This window comes from Paroedura picta, chromosome 1, assembly GCF_049243985.1.
Source record: "Paroedura picta isolate Pp20150507F chromosome 1, Ppicta_v3.0, whole genome shotgun sequence".
Taxonomy (NCBI): Eukaryota; Metazoa; Chordata; class Lepidosauria; order Squamata; family Gekkonidae; genus Paroedura; species Paroedura picta.
Window position 1 is genome coordinate 20213900 of NC_135369.1, and position 16735 is coordinate 20230634.

Below are 16735 nucleotides of genomic sequence, written 5' to 3' on the forward strand. Positions count from 1 at the left end.
TGACTGTGTAAAATGGCACTTTTGAATACTCCTGCATTTTTGGCAGGGAAGAATCCTCCCTCCAGAAAGCTCACACATTGGGGAGAAGCTGAACTAGAACATCTTGTCTTTTATGCACACGGCGTGTTATACGCAGGGGTGGGGGGGTGGGGATTTAGGGTTGTGATTCTTTTTTCCCTCCCTGCCAACAGCTTGAAACGGTCGAAACGGCGAACAATTTGCTCAAAGGCTTTGCAGTTCTTGTGTTCTCCGGTTCTGACTTTTCCCTGCCAACCCTTCCAGTTCAATACTTGGGGCAAGAGGGCTATCCGTGGAGCACTGACCAATTTCTAGTGAACTGTTCGGTTCGCACAGGCTGGTAGCATCCTTACCAAGGATGCTAGCCTTGATGGACTTTGGTTTGCTCTACAGCAGGGGTAGTCAACCTGTACTCCTCCAGATGTTCATGGACTACAATTCCCATGAGCCCCTGCCAGCATTTGCTGGCAGGGGCTCATGGAAATTGTAGTCCATGAACATCTGGAGGACCACAGGTTGACTACCCCTGCTCTACAGCACAAGGTCTCCTCCAGTGCATTTAAAACAGATGAGTTACGCTTTAATGGTTAAGGATATCTCCAGCGTGAACTCATACTTTCCGAAGGATTATAGCCAAACGCAACCAATACGGCGGGCTATATAAAACTGAAGTGAGTCTATCTCTGTCCTAGATTGTGGGGAACCTGCTGTACTACCGCTTCATGAACCCAGCGGTAGTTGCTCCGGATGGCTTTGATGTTGTCGACATTTCGGCCGGGGTAGCCCTGCATCCTGACCACAGGCGCAACTTGGCGTCCATCGCCAAGATCTTGCAACATGCCGCTGCCAACCAGATGTTTGAGGGCGAGAACAGCCATCTCAGGGTGGTAAACCAGTACCTGGAGGAAACACACCTTAAGTTCAGGTGGGTCTCAAGATCTGCAAAGTGGGATCATGAGAAGCTGCCTCATACAGCGTCAGACCATTGTTCTCTCAAGGTCAGCCTTGCCAGGGTCTTGGACGGAGGTCCCTCATGTCATCCCTTCCCTGCTCTTTTTTGGCTGGAAACGTCAAGGATTGAACCTGGGACTTCCTGCTTGCAGAAAATCAAAATCACAACATGTCATTGTCCCATTGTATATGGCACTGGTCAGACCACACCTGGAGTACTGTGCACAGTTCTGGAGGCCTCACTTCAAGAAGGACGTAGATAAAATTGAAAGGGTACAGAGGAGAGCGACGAAGATGATCTGGGGCCAAGGGACCAAGCCCTATGAAGATAGGTTGAGGGACTTGGGAATGTTCAGCCTGGAGAAAAGGAGGTTGAGAGGGGACATGATAGCCCTCTTTAAGTATTTAAAAGTTTGTCACTTGGAGGAGGGCAGGATGCTGATTCTGTTGGCTGCGGAGGAAAGGGCACGCAGTAATGGGTTTAAACTACAAGTACAATGATATAGGCTAGATATCAAGAAAAAAAATTTCACAGTCAGAGTAGTTCAGCAGTGGAATGGAGGTGGTGAGGGCAGTCTTCAAGCAAAGGTTGGATACACACTTTTCTTGGATGCTTTAGGATGCTTAGGGCTGATCCTGCGTTGAGCAGGGGGTTGGACTAGATGGCCTGTATGGCCCCTTCCAACTCTATGATTCGAATAAAAAGCCCTGCTACTGAGCCACGGCTGCTCCCCAATACGAAGCCTGTTTCATTCAGCCCCTTAGTCGTGTGAGACAAGACTGCCTTATACCAGGAACTGTTTCTTCTGGGAAAGCCCCGTGGCCCAGTGCTAGAGCACCCGCTTTGTTTGCAGAAGGTCACAGGTTCAATTCCCAAAGCACCAGGCAGTAGGTGATATGAAAGATCACAGCCTGAGACCCAGGAGAGCTGCTGCCATGCTGAGCAGGCAAACCGGCCTTGATGGACCAGTGGTCTGATTCGGTCGAAGGCAGCTTCATGGCTTGTGTCCTTTTCCCAATCCAGACCATGAGAGGTAGGACTGGAAACCCTGTAGAAAAAAATCATGGAAGGGGACTTGGGTGATGAATTCAGCTTCCCAAGAGGGCCAATGCTTAAATGCTTACATTTATGAAGTTGAAACACACATACTGACCCAATTTCAGTTCTCATGGCTGCTACAATGGGTTTGAGAATGTGCCTCACAGAAGCAAGTTGAGAGAAAAGCCTTTTGAGAGCCAGTGTGCTGTAGGGCGGGGGTTAAGAATGGAGGCCTCTAATCTGGAGAACTGGGTTTGATTCCCCACTCCTCCACATGCAGCCAGCTGAATGACCTTGGGCCAGGCACAGTTCTCTCAGAGCTCATTCAGCCCCATCTACCTCACAGGGGGAAGGAAGGGAAGGAAATTGTAAGCTGCTTCGAGACTCCTTCGGGTAGGAAAAAGTGGGATACAAAAAAACATCTCTTCTTGCGTCCATTTAGAATCTCCTCTAGGCAATCAGGAAAGAATGTTCTCCTTCCATGAAGCCAAAACCCCCTATTAGGATACTCATGGAAAAGGGTGTTTGGGGAAATTTATTTGCATGGTTTTGCTAAATGGATGGCACCATCGACTGTGTCCGTCAGGATCCCCCAGGGCTCAACACAGACATTGGGTGGGCTTCAGGCTTTGGAAGGGGTGGCCTATGAACTATGCCTCCTCCATCACTTACAGAAAATTCATCACTGCTGCTTGTTTGGTGCCTGAACCAGAGGACAGGTTTCATGTAGACAAGTACTCTGACATGGTGATGATCACCAAACCTGTGGTCTACATCACGGTTGGGGAGCTAATTAATACACACAAGGTGAGAGCATGCAACATGATCTTTATTTATTTTTATTTATTATTTGATTTATATACCGCCACGTTCGGCCAGGCAGGCTCGTGGCGGTTTAGTTGCCTATTACTTCCTAGTTTTCTGTCTTTGGCCACGTTCTAGTTGTTACTGGAGCACCAGCAGTTCGTGGCGCCTGATCCTAAGGACCCTTTGCGCGAGCTTTTAGAAGACCTGGGGGAGTTGCCTACCGTCCAGTCCTTAATAGGTAAGTACAACATAGAGTCTGACACTGGCATTGTAATCCAGACTCCACACTGTTGTGTTGCATAGTGTATCGGCATTTCCTTGGTAGGGACCCACAGCCAGCCATCCTGTGATAGAACATGGACTTACCAGTAGAGCTGCCACAAGTCATTCATTCATTCATTCATTCATTCATTCATTCATTCATTCATTCATTCATTCATTCATTCATTCATTCCGCCCCCGCCCCCCGAAGGCTCAGGGCGGTTTACATGAAACAGGAAACGATACAGGTAACTCCATTTATAGTAATAACAAAGTGATAACAGTAATAACATTAACATAATAACAACAACACTGAAGAACGGTGGATGGTCTTTCTTTTGTTTCTTTGGTTTGCTTTTAAGGGAATTATGTAAAGTTCACAGACAGATGTGAAGCCGAGCCACGGTTGACGCCCTCTGAGGAAGCAAGCTCCATTTTGCTCTTAGTTTCTTAGTTTCTTGCCCTGCCCGTATTGCCAGAAATGCATAAGAATTTGCCTTGTGCCTGTGACCTCACGGCCCATCCCTGCCATGGACAGCCAGTGATGGAAGGAGAATGTGATGATATTATGATGCTTAGGAATGTGATGGGTGCAGGGAGGAAAAATAGGGACACCTGTAAGGACTTGCGAGGGATATCATATTTTCCCCTCCTCACTATTTCCTCTTTCCCTTCCCTGCAATCCCCCATAGCCTCTCTCCTTTTCTAGCTTCTTTCTCACGCACTAGCTGACCTAACTTTACCCCACCTTCAGTTATCCATCCATCCTTCCCCTTACAGGCCAGCTTGGTGTAGTGGTTTATTGACAGAAATCAAGGCTTGAAGGCTGGTAGTACTAGTATGGTTGCTTAGCAACAGCCACTGAGAGTGTTTGTTGCTTATAGTTACAGGTGCTCCTCTCATTTGAAAGGATTAAAAAAACTCTCCCCAAGTTTTCGTCTGTCCATGGCCCCAGTCTCCATAATCAAGTCTCCACAGACTGGGCCACATTGAAAATTAGATATATTGATTTAGTTGCTTACTTTCTTTCCCTATCTTAATTTCAACCCTTTGACAGGTGAAAGCGTGGGAAACGGAGCTGATGGACACTCAGAACAAGCCCTGTCTCAGCTCGCCAAGACAGAGGTCTCACTTACCCTCACCAATAAATTTGACGGGGCAGAGACCAGCACTGAGAGAAAAGATACCAAGAGCTTGTTGCTGAGGTGGGTGGCTATTAATATTCAAGTGTGTCATGGCATCCCAGAAAAGGCACGCACCGTTTGCAGAGAGATGTCCTAGTTTACCTCTTACCAACGTGTATGCAAGAAGTACGTATGATAATCCGCAAGGGGAGGCATCTTTCACTGACTTGGCTGGAACTAGCAGAGAAGTACTGCAAACTTGTCCAAGTGGAAAACAGTGTCCATGTATATGCTGGGGCAGGTAGAAAATGCATTGAGTTTTACATTTGGCAGTGACCAGACGGATGAATCTGGGAAGCTGACAAAGCAGGAGGGTTGTTCCCAGGTCTGAAAGTCAGTGCTAGACTGCTGTTATATATGGAGGGTCCATTTGGTTATCATCATCAATGCAAGATTTGAATGCATGAAGCTGCCTTTTGCTGAATCAAATGCTTGTTCTATCAAGGGTGGTGAGCTGCCCTTTTCTGGCTGTCTTCAAGCAGAGGCTGGACAGAGATTTATCCTGGATGCTTGAAGCTGATCCTGCATTGGGCAGGAGGTTGGACTAGATGGCCTGTCTGGCCCCTTCCAACTCTATGGTTCTGTGATTCTATCAAAATCAGACTGGCAACGGTGCTCTGTGGTCTCAGACAGAAGACTTTCACATCACCTTGCTACCATATTTTTAAAACTAGAAATGCCAGCGATTGAACCTGGGACTTTCTGCATGCCAGTCAGGTGCTCTACCACTGAGCTAATCCTCTGTCATCTGAGTCTCTTCTTTACTTTTAAGGCTTACTGTGGATCCTCTCATCTGTAAAGTGTGTGCCCAGGGACCCAGGTTCAAGAAGCAGCATCTCCAGTAAAAGGATCTCACGGAAAGATAGGGCCAGGGAGAGTTCATAGCTCAGTGGCTGAGCACTTGCTTTTGGCCTACAGAAAGTCCCAGGGTCATCTGGTCCAACCCCCTGCACAAGGCAGGAAGTCACAACTACCTGCCCACCCAGGTGACCCCGGTTTCCTTCAGAGGTGGTTTGCCATTGCCGGCCTCTGCATAGTGACCTTCTGCTTCCTTGCTGGTCTCCCCCTGAGTAGTAACCAGGGCCAACCCTGCTTGACTTCTGAGATCCGATAAGTCTGGGTTAGCCAGGGTCTTCCGGGTGCGGGTGAAACTGATCTGCCATCTGCCTTTATTCTCAAAGCACCAAACAGATGCTGGTGGATGTGATCCAATCTCAGCCGGGAGATTCCCTTGTGGAGATATTGCAGACCGAGGCGTCAGAGGATCAGGTGAGAAAATCCAGCAGCAGTCGAGGTGTAGGCCATTGCCAAACAGGTGAAATTATGATTTCTTCCAGGAATGATCATTTGTAGACCCCTTTTGGGTCTCAGAGCATTCTGCAGACGTTATTTAATCTTTGAGACTAACTTTTAGTGTAGGCCAATATTATTATCCCATGGGGGCTTGAAGCCAAATTCTATCCAGTAAATTCATGGCGAAAGCAAGATTTGAACCAGAGACCTTCACGATCCCACACTGCTCATGTCATGCTCAGAGCCACTGCACCTGCTTGCGAGTAATTTCTTCTGGATTTGATTCCAAAGTCCAAGCACAAAACAGGATTCTGCATAACATCCTGACCCAGATTCTGGTTGTTATCTGGAATTAGAAAATGTTACCTCCCCCCACCACCACCCTTTACTCTTTTCCCCGACTACATGCCCAGTCTTCTGATATTTCCAGTGCCCAAACTGTCTGAATTCCCAATATAGATGGTATCCTTCATACCAAGCCATCTGAATTCTGGTGATCCTTTTTCGGCCTCTGGATACTGTTTTCACTCGTCACGTGTGTAGTGGTTAAGAGCGGTGGCTTTTAATCTGGTGAGCCGGGTTTGGTTCCCCGCTCCTCCACATACAGCCAGCTGGGTGACCTTGGGCTAGTCACAGTCCTTTTAAAGCTCTCACAGAGCAGTCCAATCAGGGCTTTCTCAGCCCCACCTACCTCACAGGGTGTCTGTTCTGGGGAGAGGAAGGGAAAGCAATTATAAGCCACTTTGGGACTCCTTTGGGCTGTGAAAAGCGGGGTGTAAAAACCAACCCTTCTTCTAAGTGAAATGTCACGTGCAAGAAGGGCTGTCCACTTCATCGCTAACAAAATCTATCATGTGGTGTAATCGCAAAAACAGCATGTTTTAGGGGGTTTTTTTTTAAAAGCAATACAAGTGTAATTAGATTTTAGAGAGTTTAAAATAGCTTGCCTGATTAGCTCTCTGCTCCAGCTGTGTTCAGTTTTGCCACCTGTTTGCATATCGCCAGACCCTGGATTTTCTTGAAATGCCGCTTGTGAGATAATCTGGGCTTTCCTCCCTCTCCAGGAAGCCCTCCACCACCATCTCATGAAGAGGAGGGCCTTATGTGACGCTCAGGCCCCAAACCAGCTGAGGCGCCACCGCTCCCTGGCTGGCAGCAGTTTCCTCTCGATCGAGGAGAAGAAGAGGAAAGTCATCAAGAATCTGCGGCGTCTCGAATGCCTGGGGATGGTCGATTCCGCCAGGCAGTATCAAGCGATCGTCAACGAGATGGCCGAGGTATGCCGGGTGGAGCGGAAGAGGTCTCACTGGCAGAAGGAGGGACGTGTCGGCAGCGGGACTTGGCCGATGGCTTTTTGGCCTTCACTGAGTAGGTTTTGCCATTCCATGTGGACATAGAGAAACTCCCGTATTTTACCAGACCACTAGAGAGTTGGTGTGGTGTGGAGGTTAGAGTTGTTGGGATGGAACCTGGGGAACTTGGGTTCAAATCCTCACAGCCTTAAAGTGGAATTAGGGCAGCTCTCAACCAGGCTTCTTGCTCTGGTTTGTTGGGAAGGCAAAAATGGGAAAGCAACCTCCCCACCCCCCTTGCCTGTCTCAGGGCTTCCCTGCCTCTGACCTGCAATCAGGGCATGCAATGTGCTCTCGTCACATCCTGTAGGTTTACAAAGCCAGAGATTTCAGAGGAGGTTTGCAATTCCCTAGCTCTACATGGCAACCTAAGGACTTCCTCAATTCCCTAGTTCTACATGGCAACCCAGGACTTGCAAGGAGTAACCTGCTTAGCTTCTGAGATTTGACGACGTTGGAACAGCCTGAGACATCTATACCCTGACCTGGATGGGCCAGGCTAGGCCAATCTGGTCCCAGCTCAGAAGCCAAGCAGGTCAGCTCTGCTTAGCATTTGGAGCATTTGGATGGGGGACCACTGAGGAAGTCCAGGTTGGTTTGGTGGAGGCAGGCAATGGCAAACCCCCTCTGAACACCTCTTGCCTTGAAAAGCTCATAAGAGGTCCCCATAGGGAGAATGCAACTGTGGCACTTCCCAGCAGGTATCCAGCTCCGGGCAGCAGTACCAAAGTAGCCGTCATCCTCCTTATAGAGCTGTTGCGATGATTACCAAAGCAGGGGTGTGAGGAGCTTTGAACATTCAGCCTCACTCCATAAAGGTTTATCGCGATTAGCAAGGCTACCAGTGTTGTTGGCGGCCAGGAGCTGGACCTCGGCCACTGTGACTCATAGAATCATAGAATCATAGAGTTGGAAGGGGCCATACAGGCCATCTAGTCCAACCCCCTGCTCAACGCAGGATCAGCCCTAAGCATCCTAAAGCAGCATTCCAGCATTCGGAGAGCACAGAGGGCCGAAGCTATCTCAGGTGTGTCCCTTTCCAAATTCCGATTAGCCTTAGGAATTCAGGTCTTGAGGTTGAGGAGGGTCAGTTTGGACCAGGGTTGACGTACAGGTGTCCTGGTGTTGCACCAATACTTACCCAGGTGGGCAGTGCTTTTAGAAGCCCCCAAACCAAGCAAACTGAGCGCAGCGGTCTTTGATTGTGCCTGCCGTCGTCCCTTAGGATATCCGCAACCAGCGGCAATACCGGCGGCACCGTAAGGCAGAGCTGGCGAAGCTGCAGCAGACCCTCCATGGCCTCCACTCCAAGAGGATGTTCTATGAGGAGCAGGTGGATTACTACCATCAGTATATCCGGACCTGCCTGGACAACCTGGCGACCAGAAACAAGTACGTTAGCAAAGTGCTGCTTTGGGTTTCGGAGGGAGTTTGCACCTGCTCACCTATGGTGCACAGAAATTTGCCTCCAGGCGATCAGGCAAGTCACCTCCCTGAGATATTGATAGAACTGCCCACGCAAGTGCAGCCCCAGTGGTTCACTCTCTTGCGCATGGCACACTCCTTCTAGATGCCTGGCAGTGGTGTGTGGTCTGGCTGGAACATATCAGAACTTAGTTTCAAACAACAGCAATCCTGGCTGAAAAGGGTCAACTTGTTACTCTGCCGGATTATCTGAAGAAATTCCCACATGCATGAAAGCTTATAGTCAAAATCAGGGGTAGTCAAACTGCGGCCTTCCAGATGTCCATGGACTACAATTCCCAGAAGCCCCTGCCAGCATTCGCTGGCAGGAGCTTCTGGGAATTGTAGTCCATGGACATCTGGAGGGCCGCAGTTTGACTACCCCTGGTCAAAATGCAACCTTGTTGATCTTAAAGGTACCCCTGGACTCAAACTTTGTTACACTTCTCTCTATAAGAGGAAGTATCTTCTTGTGAGCGGAGAATGGGGCAGCCCTGCCGGATCAGAGCGGTGGTCCATCAAATCCAGCCTCCTGTCTCACATAGTGGCCAACTGTTCCTCCAGAGGGCCAAGTACAGAGCATAGAGGCCGAGGCCTTCCCCTGATTTTGCCTCCTGGCTTCAGGATTCAGAGGTTTTATACTTCTGAAGGTGGAGGTTCCCCTCAGTCACTCCCATGGCTAGTAGCCGCTGATCGGCCTATCCTCCATGAATCCCCTTTTAAAGCTTTTTAATCCTGTGGCCATTACCACGTCTTCTGGCAGCGGACTCTACATTTTAAGCACTGTCTGTGCAAAGTTGTATTTTGAACCTAATGCCCATCAGCTTCATTGAGTTCCCTCAAGTTCTAGTATTTTGGGAGAGGAAGAAACATTTCTCGTTGTCCACTCTCTCTACCCTATGCTCAATTTTATAAATGTCTTACCACGTCCCCTCTTAGTCGTCTTTTGTCTAAACTGAAAAACCAGTTTCCTCAGCCTGTCCTCATTGGGAAGGTGCTGCAGCCCCTAATCATCTTGGCTGCCCTCCTCTGCGGTAGCTTTGTTGAGATGTGACCAGAACTGCACACGACGGGACTCCAAAAGAGGCTGCATTCTCCAGATGACCTGCAAGGGATACAAGGGGAAGTGCTGGTTAAAGAGAGAGCCTGTGAGGAGTCAGCAAGCTTACCTGGGCACCAAAGGAGACCCACATTCTGGCTTTCCTGTGGTATTCTGAGACTGAGGCCTGCCTTCTCTCCCCCTCCCCAGGCCGAGCAAGAAGCAACAAACACTCCATTACACTGCAGCCCGTCTCTTTGAGAAGGGTGTTTTGCTGGAGATTGAAGACCTCCCGGTCAGCCAGTAAGTTCTCTCTTCTCCTTTCCAGATCTGTTGGGCTGAGGGTTGAGGGTAGGATCTTTGCACCTTGAGTTCCTCAAGACCAGTGTTTCCCAGCCTGCAGGGTTGGACCCAACAATGGGTCATGAAGCCCCCTGCAAGTGAGTTGTAGGCCAGCCTTCCCTCCTGGCTTTCCACGCCCCTTCCATTGCTGTCTTTTTTTAACCTTTTAAACAAAGATCTAGAAGACGAAGCACTGTTTTTTATACCGTGCATTTCACTACCCAAAGTACTGCTCTATGAGAACAGCTCTGAGAGAACTGTGACTGACCCAAGCTTACCCAGCATGCGGAGGAGGAGCCGTGAATCAAATCCAGCTCACCAGATTAGAGGCTGCCACTCTTAATCACTACACCAAGCTTGGTAGCGAAAGAAACAAAAGAGCTGGGCTGGAAACATGTTTTTTTCCTTCACTGGATATGTGTGCCAATCAAGTGAAATGTGTCCTGATAGTTACTAAAGTGAGTTTCCTAGAATGTTAGGGGGGGGGGGTTAGAGGGTGTCATGGGGGAAGGAAAGGGGGGAGGTCAAAGGCTGAGATGTCCCCTCCATATGCAAAAGCTGCATGTGTCAGAATGCCATTTGCTTGGGGTTCTTGCTGGGGACATCAGGGCCTTTTTGCGTGATACTTGTTGATTCCCCAAAAACATCAGCGTAGCCATTGTCATAACAGAATGCTGAATTGAATGGGTCATATTTGGCCCAGGGAACCCCAAAACCTTGGGCTAGCTTTGGATGGAGGTCACGATACCAAGTAAATTTGGACTTGTGGGCCACCATACCGACAAGGTTGGGAACCAATGCTGTAAGCCACGTATTCACTGGCAGTCTGTGGCCTGGGCTAACAGTTCGTTTGAACATACCCCACTGGACCTTTTGGAAGGACTGATGAGGGGGAGACAGAATAAGCAGTCTAGGTGCCCATGTAGGAAGCTGCGTTGGGGGAAAGCATGACATTGGTCTACCTGGCCCAGGACAGACCATTCAGAAGGACAGCTGCAGGAAGGAGGAGGGTTTCTGGCCCCCTGTGACCGGCCTTTGTGCTCCTTTTTTCCAGGCTCAGGAATGTCATTTTTGACATCATTCCCTGCGGAGAAGCCGGTCAGTTTCAGGTGAAGGCGAAGTTTATGGGGATCGACATGGAGAAGTTTCACCTTCAGTACCAGGTAAGGGGCTTGCAGTGACTCTCGTGGCTCTTCCCCCCCGTGCCCTCTTCCGTGTCTAGAACGTTAAAAAGAGGGTTCAGACCAGGAATCCATTCAGTCCAGCATCCTGTGACCAACTAAAGCAGATGTCCATGGACTACAATTCCCATGAGCCCCTGCCAGCGGCAGAGGCTCATGGAAATTGTAGTCCAATGACATCTGGAGGGCCGCAGTTTGACTACCCCTGAACTAAAGGCATGGAAGCAACAGCCCCCTCTCAAATTGTCAGAAGAGCATCTGCTATTTGGAAATATCATACAGGGCGCCCCAACATGGTGCCCACCAAGCTTTTTCACAGGTGGGTGGGGCCTTTGGAAGGGAAGGCTTGTTATTGGCTGCCCTCATTCAAATGAAACAGGTTTCCGTAGATGCAGTAGCAGCAGCTGCCTCCGTAGAATCAGGAGGACTAGTAAGTCACAGGCATGTGGCTCCATTGCCCCTTTAGAGTTTCTTTTTATTCTTCCTTCTTCCTCTCTCCCCTGGGATTTCTATGTTTCTTTTTACTCCTCTTCTGCATTACCTTGGGCTCGCCACAGCATTGACAAACCTGTTCTGACCGAGCAGGAATATCAGGGCTCTCTCAGCCCCACCTACCCCACAGGGTGTCTGTTGTGGGGAGAGGAAAGGGAAGGTGACTGTAAGCCGCTTTGAGCCTCCTTCGGGTAGAGAAAAGCGGCATATAAGAACCAACTCTTCTTCGTCTTCCTAGTAGCCATTAAGACATTCCTCCCCCACTTCCCTTCTTTGTTTTGGTTTCTCTTCCTAGGACCTCCTACAGCTCCAGTATGAAGGCGTTGCTGTCATGAAAATGTTTGACAAGGCCAAAATTAATGTCAACCTTTTGATCTTCCTCCTCAACAAGAAGTTCTTCAAGAAATAGCTGGAGGCATTGGGGGAGAGGCAAGCAAATGAATACAGAGAATTATGTTGTGGAGAAGGGGGACGGGGACATGATGCCAAAGAAAGAAACAGTGATACTCCAAAGCCATGATGGTACTCTGTTGATTTCTGCACGGCTATCAACTTGAAGCAGCTGGCCTGCCACTCACGGACAGCCGACATCTGGGCTCTTCTGCTTCAAACTGGCGTGGCGGGGGCTCCAGTAATTTAATCTTCCTCCATATATGATAATATCCCTGCATCAGTTTGGCTTTAGATACCTTGATCATGCTAGCTTTCTATACGCAGGGAATGCTCCTCCATGAACTTGAAATCCCTGCATGTGGAAAACTAGCATATCCAAAACAAGGGTGCTTGTCCTACCATCACCCGAAATTGCTAGTTTTCCACATGCGGGGATTTCGTGTGTAAGTCTAAAGGAATATTGCCTTCTCCAATGGAAACCGCAAAGCCTGAACTAAGGTTGACCAGTTCTGGCTTGTGGTGGTTTTTCTTTATCTTTGCACTCCTGTTCCTCTAGAGTTCCAGAGCTTGTTTTCAAGTGCAATATATCCGCATGGGCCGTGGATTGCTCTCATGCAGGCTGAAGCATGTGTAGTTGATTAGAACAAGTCACAGCAACATTTAAACAAGACCCTGGGTCCGTGCAGAGTCACCTATAAAACAGGCCTTGGGCTGTACTCTGATGGCATCATCATGGAGACGGCCTGGGGAAACCAGGCGAATGGCTTGCTCACACTAACACCCCCCCAAAAATCTTCCTTTTGCTGCTAGTGCCGCTTTACAGCTTCCTGCCCTGGACAATTACCTTGATTACTATTCTATCTATGTATTTGTCATGTTTTTAAAAGTTATTCATGGAACAAAGATTCCGTATATTAGCCTGTAATTTTCTGGGGAAAGTATGCTTTGGCTTCTACCTCTTCCCAAAGTTCTGGCATGCACTTCCGTGATAACGCCACAAGCAAACAAGGATTTAAGGAGCCGGTTTCCTCGGAGATATGCGAGACCTGGAATGGTGCTTGGAGATAGTCGCCTGATCGCTGGGGGATGCTCGTGTCTTGGTGTTTGCACTGAAAGCAGTTATCTACGAGTCTTTCCTCATGATGGAACGGCACATTTGCGTTGCCAGTGAAATTTCCAGGCGGCTTGGTTTGAAGATATTCGTGCAAACTATATACTTTTTTCTCTCTTTGTTTGGTTCTGGGAATTGTTCAGCTTGTGCGTGTCATCAGCTGCCTGGCTGACGATGGAGGAATTTGCGCATTTTTGTACAGGAGAGATTTTTAAAGAAATAAAATTATTGCATCTCGTTATAGGTCCCTTGTCAATCCTATGATGGGGAAGGCCCATTGCTCAGCAGTGAAGTACGCGCTTTGCATGCAGAAGATTCCAAGTTTAGGCCCAAGAATCTTCTTGAGCAACAAGAGAGGAAAAGATCCTTCGGCTGGGAAAGGGGGTGGAACCTGGATGCCGACTGCTACCTTAAACCACCTCCTTTCTCCCCCCCCCCTCAAATGTGGCAGGGAGGTGTGGCTAGCTGGTTCTGGGGCTCCTCAAAGCCTGAAAAATCTTTCAAGGACTTCTCCACAGGCAAAAGGTTGAAAAAGGCGTCCTGCAGGGGGAGTCAACCTGTGGTTCTCCAGATGTCTATGCTGGCAGGGGCTCAAGGGAATTGTAGTCCATGGACATCTAGAGGACCACAGGTTGACTACCCCTGCCCTAAAGGCTGAGAGCAGCCTTTCTCAACTTTTTACTGTTGAGAAACCCCTGAAACATTGTTCAGACTGAGAAACCCCAGAAGTAATGTGATTGTGCAGAATCTGGTTGGGAAGCATAGCTGTGGACATGTCCATCCAGGGCTCCTCCCCTTCCTGCTCTCTTAAAGACCATCGACCATTTTGGGAAGAGAGGGTCAACATGACCATGTATGATCATATTGCCTGATAAATGTTTAACTATTTTTAAAATATATATAAAAATGAATTCCCACTCGTCTGAAAAACCCTTCTAGGGCTGTCAAGAAACCCTGGTTGAGAAAGCCTGACTTAGAGAATCAGAGAAATTTGGAGGGGTGGGGTAAGATTTCCAAATTGTTCCATCATTGCATTTCCCCTCAGACCTCAGCTTAGTACCCCTGAATGCACAGTTTTTAGGGATCAAAAGAAGAAATAACCAGCTTGTGAAACAAAGTTTGAGTCCAATGGCACCTTGAAGACCAACAAAGATTTATTCGGGACGTAAGCTTCCTCAGAAGTGTGCATGCACATGAAAGCTCATGCCTTGAATAAATCTTAAAGGTGCTATTGGACTCATGTTTTGTTGTGCTCCTTCAAACCCACATGGCTACCCACTTGGATCCATCTTTTGTGAATGTAGTGGTATTTGGCATGCTGCTGTTGGACATCGGATGTTGTTGTAGAGATGTACTTAAGTCAGTAGTACTTATGGGTCACCAGTATCCAGGCGGGGCATGGAGATCTGGAACCACAAATCATCCCCTGGCGACCGGGATTCAGTTCTGGAGAAACTGGAGGCTTTGGAAGGTATGGTACTCCACTGAGATTCCCTCCCCAGGCTCCACTCCCAAATCTCTGAGAATTTCCCAATTCAGAGGTAGTAACTCCCACAGGATGTTAACATCCTGATTACATCCATGCTGGGAGCATGAAAGACCTCAGATGCTTTCACTGTGTAGATGGACCCTATGCACACATTTTAAAAATGCATACTTTTCCCAGCATAAAATTAGAGCCAATCTCAAATATGTCACCGTTGCACAAATGTATATATTTTAAATTACAATTTAGATGTTTGGTTCTTACCTGAGTTTATAAAAATGCAGCCTCGAGCACAGGACTTTTTTGTTGTTTTTTTTGTTTTAAGCTGCAAAGAAGCAGCGGCTTATCCACTAGGTGGCACCACTCCCTGGGTAATGGGAGGAGAGACAGCAATTACTGGTAAGAATTTTCCTTCTAGATGACTGCTGATGCTAGAGGTCAAAAGGGCAATATGCTGCAATTAGTTTTTTGAGCGGACGTATTTGTTTTTCAAGCCTTATGAGTGAAGTCTGGATTCAGGGAGCTCTGCTGAAGAGCTCTTTCATTTTGCACTCAGAAGGAACCAGGTTCATTCCCAGTTAAATGATCTCAGGCTGTGGGTTCCATGGAGAATAGCTGCCAGTCATCATGGGGTCAGCTAGGTGGACCAATAGCCTGCCTCTGTGCCTTACCAACTCCACAAGTTTCCCACTATGGATGGACACAATGGACTATGGATGGACATGAACCAGCTCATGAACTGAAGTTCCTGATGAGTTTTGGCTGGCTTGTAGTTCACAAGTGAAGTTTGTGGCAGGACAACCAGCATAAACCTACCAAAAACATTCAAGCTCTTTGTGGAGGTTTGTGCCAGTGCGTGAACTGATACATTTCCAGACAGACTGTCTTCACTCAATCTAAATGTTTATAGAACCTTAAAGCAACAGCAATGGGTAGAACTTGGAGGGCATCTATTTATTTATAATTTGATTTGTATATCACTGCTCCCATCACTGGCTCGCGACTATTCACAACCCACACAAAACAAATCCTCATAAAACCACACGCGTAAAAACACCAGTGCATAATAATCCACGATAACATCCTAAAACCCACAAAATTCCCATTTCTCTAGAAGATTCTCTGGATGTCCCTTGAAACTTTGGTGTTTCTAGCTTGCACTAGATCCTGAATCTGTGCCTGTCAAAGTCACCAGTCATTTTGACAGGTGCAGGTTGAGTGTATGGAACAGATCCTGTGCTAGCTGGAGACACCAAAGTTCAAGGAACGTCCAGCTGCCTCTCTTCTACTTGCCCTCTGTCACTGCCCGCGGAATGCAGCCTGGCAGCTGGCACTCAGAACCAATGGAGCAGAGTCCCAGACAGAAGGACCATAGCAGAAGTTAAACCTTTATTGAAAGGCCCTCCACAGGAACAAGCATCAACAGCAGGAACACAGAGAAGCAGGGAATTGGCAAAGCATGGAATTGGGGAGGGGGGGAGTGGCGTTGATATCAACTCAGACTCCTGCCCCCCAACAATGTGCAGGAAAGCAGTTCCCAGGGCTGAAACCGCTTGATCAACAAATGTACAAAACTTGGAGACGAGCAGTCTGCTCTCGCCTAAATTGCTCTAGCTGCTTTGAGCAGCTAGCCCAGGAGTTTATGTCTCAAAACAGGGCCATTGAGATAGCGATTTGCATTTCACAGGACCTAGCCGGAACAGCGCAACTGAATGGGAAAATACAGAAAACAAGAGTGGAAGGGTGGAGTGGAGGAACCCAACTCCAGCCTAGGAAGTTGACACCCTCCAAGTCTGGATAGGATTGGATTTATGGCACCCCAAAGAAGGTTCCCCACAACAAGTGCTTCTGGGGAAATGTCAGGTGGTCTTTTCCCCAGAAAGCATCTTACTGGAGGTACCTTATTGGGGGCTGTAACTCAGGTCCCGTAAATCTAGTCCTCACCAAACTTGGAGGGCAGGTAGAAGAGAATCAGCAAAAGATCCTCTGCGTGTTTAGTGTCTCTAACACACTGGCAGAGCCATTCTACCAGGTTCATCTGTCCCCTAAAAGTTTGTGATGGTTCATGATTCACAAACTGGGCACACCACGAACCAAGCCGCATTTTCCCAGCTTGTGCCTGCCTATCGCTATTCTGGACTTCCCCAGTTAAAAGGTCCTCTTGGAAAGAGTGCTGCTCGAGTAGATCAGGGGTCCAGAGCTCAGCAGCAGAGCTTCTGTTTTTCATACAGCGAGTTCTGGGTTCAGTCCCCACATCTCCCCCCAAATGGATCCCTCGTTGTGGGGTGAGGAAAACAGTTGGTCCCGAGAGTTTAGAGCAGC

General features: G+C 48.3%; 1 protein-coding gene across 1 annotated transcript in view; it reads left to right on the forward strand.

Moving 5' to 3' along the window:
* The window catches only part of IQGAP3 (IQ motif containing GTPase activating protein 3), a 52128-nt gene extending 38958 nt beyond the window's left edge, over nucleotides 1–13170 (forward strand). Inside the window, exons 29-38 of the mRNA XM_077325395.1 lie at nucleotides 711–943; nucleotides 2683–2815; nucleotides 2951–3053; nucleotides 4134–4281; nucleotides 5442–5529; nucleotides 6618–6830; nucleotides 8131–8297; nucleotides 9619–9711; nucleotides 10805–10913; nucleotides 11719–13170. Of these exons, the coding sequence (XP_077181510.1) occupies nucleotides 711–943; nucleotides 2683–2815; nucleotides 2951–3053; nucleotides 4134–4281; nucleotides 5442–5529; nucleotides 6618–6830; nucleotides 8131–8297; nucleotides 9619–9711; nucleotides 10805–10913; nucleotides 11719–11832 (1401 nt within the window). The 3' untranslated portion in view covers nucleotides 11833–13170. The remainder of the gene's footprint in view (nucleotides 1–710; nucleotides 944–2682; nucleotides 2816–2950; nucleotides 3054–4133; nucleotides 4282–5441; nucleotides 5530–6617; nucleotides 6831–8130; nucleotides 8298–9618; nucleotides 9712–10804; nucleotides 10914–11718) is intronic.
* Nucleotides 13171–16735: the final 3565 nt, after the last annotated feature.